This window comes from Dasypus novemcinctus, chromosome 23, assembly GCF_030445035.2.
Source record: "Dasypus novemcinctus isolate mDasNov1 chromosome 23, mDasNov1.1.hap2, whole genome shotgun sequence".
Classification (NCBI taxonomy): Eukaryota; Metazoa; Chordata; class Mammalia; order Cingulata; family Dasypodidae; genus Dasypus; species Dasypus novemcinctus.
In genome coordinates this window covers 650,959-653,894 of record NC_080695.1, presented here as the reverse complement: position 1 = coordinate 653,894, position 2,936 = coordinate 650,959, and the positions used below count along the sequence as shown (strand labels likewise).

At 68.7% G+C, this 2,936-nt stretch overlaps 1 protein-coding gene across 1 annotated transcript; it reads left to right on the top strand.

Moving 5' to 3' along the window:
• The first annotated feature begins 401 nt into the window (after positions 1-401).
• Positions 402-2,668, top strand: LOC101437184 (mastin-like). Its single transcript, XM_058285545.1, has 5 exons — positions 402-538; positions 697-877; positions 1,095-1,372; positions 2,020-2,165; positions 2,267-2,668. Exons 1-5 carry the CDS (start codon positions 478-480, stop codon positions 2,429-2,431), a joined length of 831 nt encoding a protein of 276 aa, XP_058141528.1. The 5' UTR covers positions 402-477; the 3' UTR covers positions 2,432-2,668.
• Positions 2,669-2,936: the final 268 nt, after the last annotated feature.

Sequence of the window (2,936 nt, the reverse complement as noted above, 5' to 3'; positions counted from 1 at the left end):
AGAAGCGCCCACGGAAGCTCGCGAGGGGCCGGGGTCGGGTCCCCACGTGCCGCGCGGCGCCTCCCTCCAGGGGCGCGTGCGTCTCCCGGCCCGCCCCGGGGTCCCCATGGCCCTGCCCTGTTGTTCCCTGCGTTTGGGGTCCGCAGGTCACAGTCCGGCTCCCTCCTGGGGGGCAGGGCTTCTTCTCTCCTGCCGCCCAGCGCAGGGCACCTGCCACCCCGAGTGGACGCGGGTCGCACTTGTGGCCCGAGGAGCCCCCCATCTCCACGGGGGCAGCCCCAGGAGGCCTCGACGCTGCAGGCCCCGCCCCGCAGGCGCCCCAGCCCCCACTTCTCCCCCCGTTTCCTGTGCCGGGGGATAAAGGGGCGCTCGCACCCCAGAGCCGCAGGCGGCGCAGACCTGGGAAGGTAAGGGCCCTGCCCCTCCCCCCCAGCCGGGGCGCCCTGGCCTCCCCACCCACCCCCGCCTCCCCTGCAGATGCTGCGGCTGCTGCTCCTGGCCCTGCCCTGCCTGGGGGGCTCCGTCCTCGCCTTCCCGGGTGAGTCTGACCCCGGCCCTGCCCCTGCCCAGCTGCCCTGTCCCCTCAGCACCAGCCCGGGGAGGGGACAAGGGTGGCGCCTCCTGGGGGGCTGAGAGGCCAGCTGGGCTGCGGGGGGGCCGCCTGGTCCCTGCTCACTCCTTGCTCTGCTCACCCAGCCCGGGATCCAGGGGCCGAGCCTGTGGGCATCGTGGGGGGTCAGGATGCCCCCGCTGGCAAGTGGCCCTGGCAGGTCAGCCTGAGGAAATTCAATGAACACAACGGCCAATGGACGCACGTGTGCGGAGGCTCCCTCGCCAACCGCCAGTGGGTGCTGACCGCAGCCCACTGTGTTAAGTCGTGAGTGATCCCTGACCCTTGTAGTATAGGGGGTGGGAAGTGGGGGCTCAGGGTCCTGGGGTGGGGTGGGTCAGGGTTCGGGGCACCCTCTCTCCAGGGTCTGGGCTGTCCCTGGCTCTGAGCCCCTGGGAGGTCCCTGCTCTGCGCTGAGCCCAGGTCCCTGAGACCCCACCCCCCAGCTCCTTCTGAGAAGCTTCTGGTCTCCCCCCCACCACAGCCCCAGGACAAATTTGGGAGCTTGGGCCGTTAGGGTCCAGGTGGGGCAGCTGAAGCTCTACGACAACGACCGGCTGACGAAGGTGACTCAGATCATCCTGCACCCCAAGTACAATGTCAGCCTGTCTGCCAAGGGGGGCGCGGACATCGCCCTGCTGAAACTGGAGGCCCCTGTGGCACTCTCCAAGTACGTCAGAGCTGTCACTCTCCCGCCTGCTGCTCTGAGTGTCCCTGAGATGTCCTGCTGGGTGACCGGCTGGGGGAACATCAAGTCTGGTCGTAAGTGCCAGGATCGCCGCGGAGGGGCCGTGGGTGGGCTGCCCTGGGCCAGTGGCTGGGAGGGGCAGGGGGTCTTTCTTGAGAAGACCTCAGTCCCTGCCTTTTGGTCCCGGGGGAGCGGGTGGGCAGGTTCACGCAGCTGCCCAGGACCCAGGGCCCTGCTGGGCCGGCTCTGGGGGACCCCAGGCCACACTCAGCCCCCGACACCCCAAGAGGAGGCTGCTGCTCCCTCCTGAGGTGGCCTACCCCGGGGCTGCATACTCTGCTCACCGCCCCTGGGTCCTCCCTCGTCCCTGTCCCGGCCCCTGAGGCTCTCCTGCTCCAGGGAACACGTGGCCTGGGGGAAGGTTCCCGCAGCTGCCCTCGGGGTTCCCATGGGTGTGGCTTCTGGGCTGGGGCACCTGCCCTGCACCCTGTGCGTGTGGGAGCTGCAGACACACTTGGGAACCTCTCATCACCCCTCTTCACAAAGCGGGGTAAACTGAGGCTCTGGGAGCAAAAAGGACCCTTTCAGGATCCGCAGGGCAAGTGGTTGCAGGTTTCCCCTCCACCGTGGAGGCGCATCCTGCCCTGCCCCTCCCAGCCAGGAGCCGAGGTCTGAGCAGGTGGTGGGAGGGGTGGGCGCCTCACTCGCCCTCTCCCCACAGATCCCCTGCTTTCCCCCTGGAACCTGCAGCAGGTGGAAGTCCCCATCGTGAGCAATGAGCGCTGCAGGAGGCAGTACCAGCAGGTGGACCTCCCCATCCGAGAGGACATGCTGTGTGCAGGCGCCAAGTTCCGGGGCCCCTGCCAGGTGAGGCTCCCCGACCTCCGCCAGGGGCACCTGAGGAGGGGCCAGAGCCTCAGGGAAGGGGGGACACGGGAACTGGGGCTGACCCGCTCCTCTCCCCACAGGGCGACTCGGGGGGCCCCCTGGTCTGTAATATGAAGAGCACCTGGCTCCAGGTGGGGGTGGTGAGCTTTGGGGCATGCTGTGGACTTCCCAACTACCCCGGAGTCTATGCCCGAGTGTCGTCCTACGTGCCCTGGATCCGCCAGCACGTCCCCCTGCAGCCCTGACCGAGGCACGTCCGGGGCAGCCCCCTGCGCTTCTCCCCCGGGGCTCAGCCTTCTGCTCCCTACGGCGCTGCCCCCCGGCCCCTGCTCCCACCCTCTGCCCCTGGCTCCAGCGTGCTGGCCTTCCCGGACAGCGGGGAGCAGAGGCAGGGGACAGGCTCCCAGGCTCTGTGTCCCATAGGGGTTGGAGATGGCCCAGGACCACCAACACCCCCCATCTGTGCCTATTAAACTCCGTGGAAAGCAGCTGGCTCTCGGTGTCCTTGTCTGGGTGTGACTGGGGCGCCTGGGGGCTCTGGGGCCAGGGAGGCGGGGCCAGCCTGGGCATTATACCTCGAGGCCTCTTCCTGCACTGGCCTCCGTGGGGCGGGGGTGGGATGGCTGGTCCCCCAGACTCAGCAGCCCCTGCCCTCAGGTCTCCCCCCCCCATCCAGCCTCTGCTCTTTCCCTCCTACCTGCCCCTTTCCTCTCTTCTCTCTCCATTGTCCTTTATTCCTCCTCTCTGTCC

Bases quoted from the DNA above. Each gene is read 5' to 3' on its own strand.
- LOC101437184 (XM_058285545.1), top strand. From the start codon at position 478: ATGCTGCGGCTGCTGCTCCTGGCCCTGCCCTGCCTGGGGGGCTCCGTC. The intron at 1,373-2,019 runs GTAAGTGCCAGG...CTCTCCCCACAG, and splicing joins GGGGAACATCAAGTCTGGTC to ATCCCCTGCTTTCCCCCTGG. The intron at 2,166-2,266 runs GTGAGGCTCCCC...CTCTCCCCACAG, and splicing joins AGTTCCGGGGCCCCTGCCAG to GGCGACTCGGGGGGCCCCCT.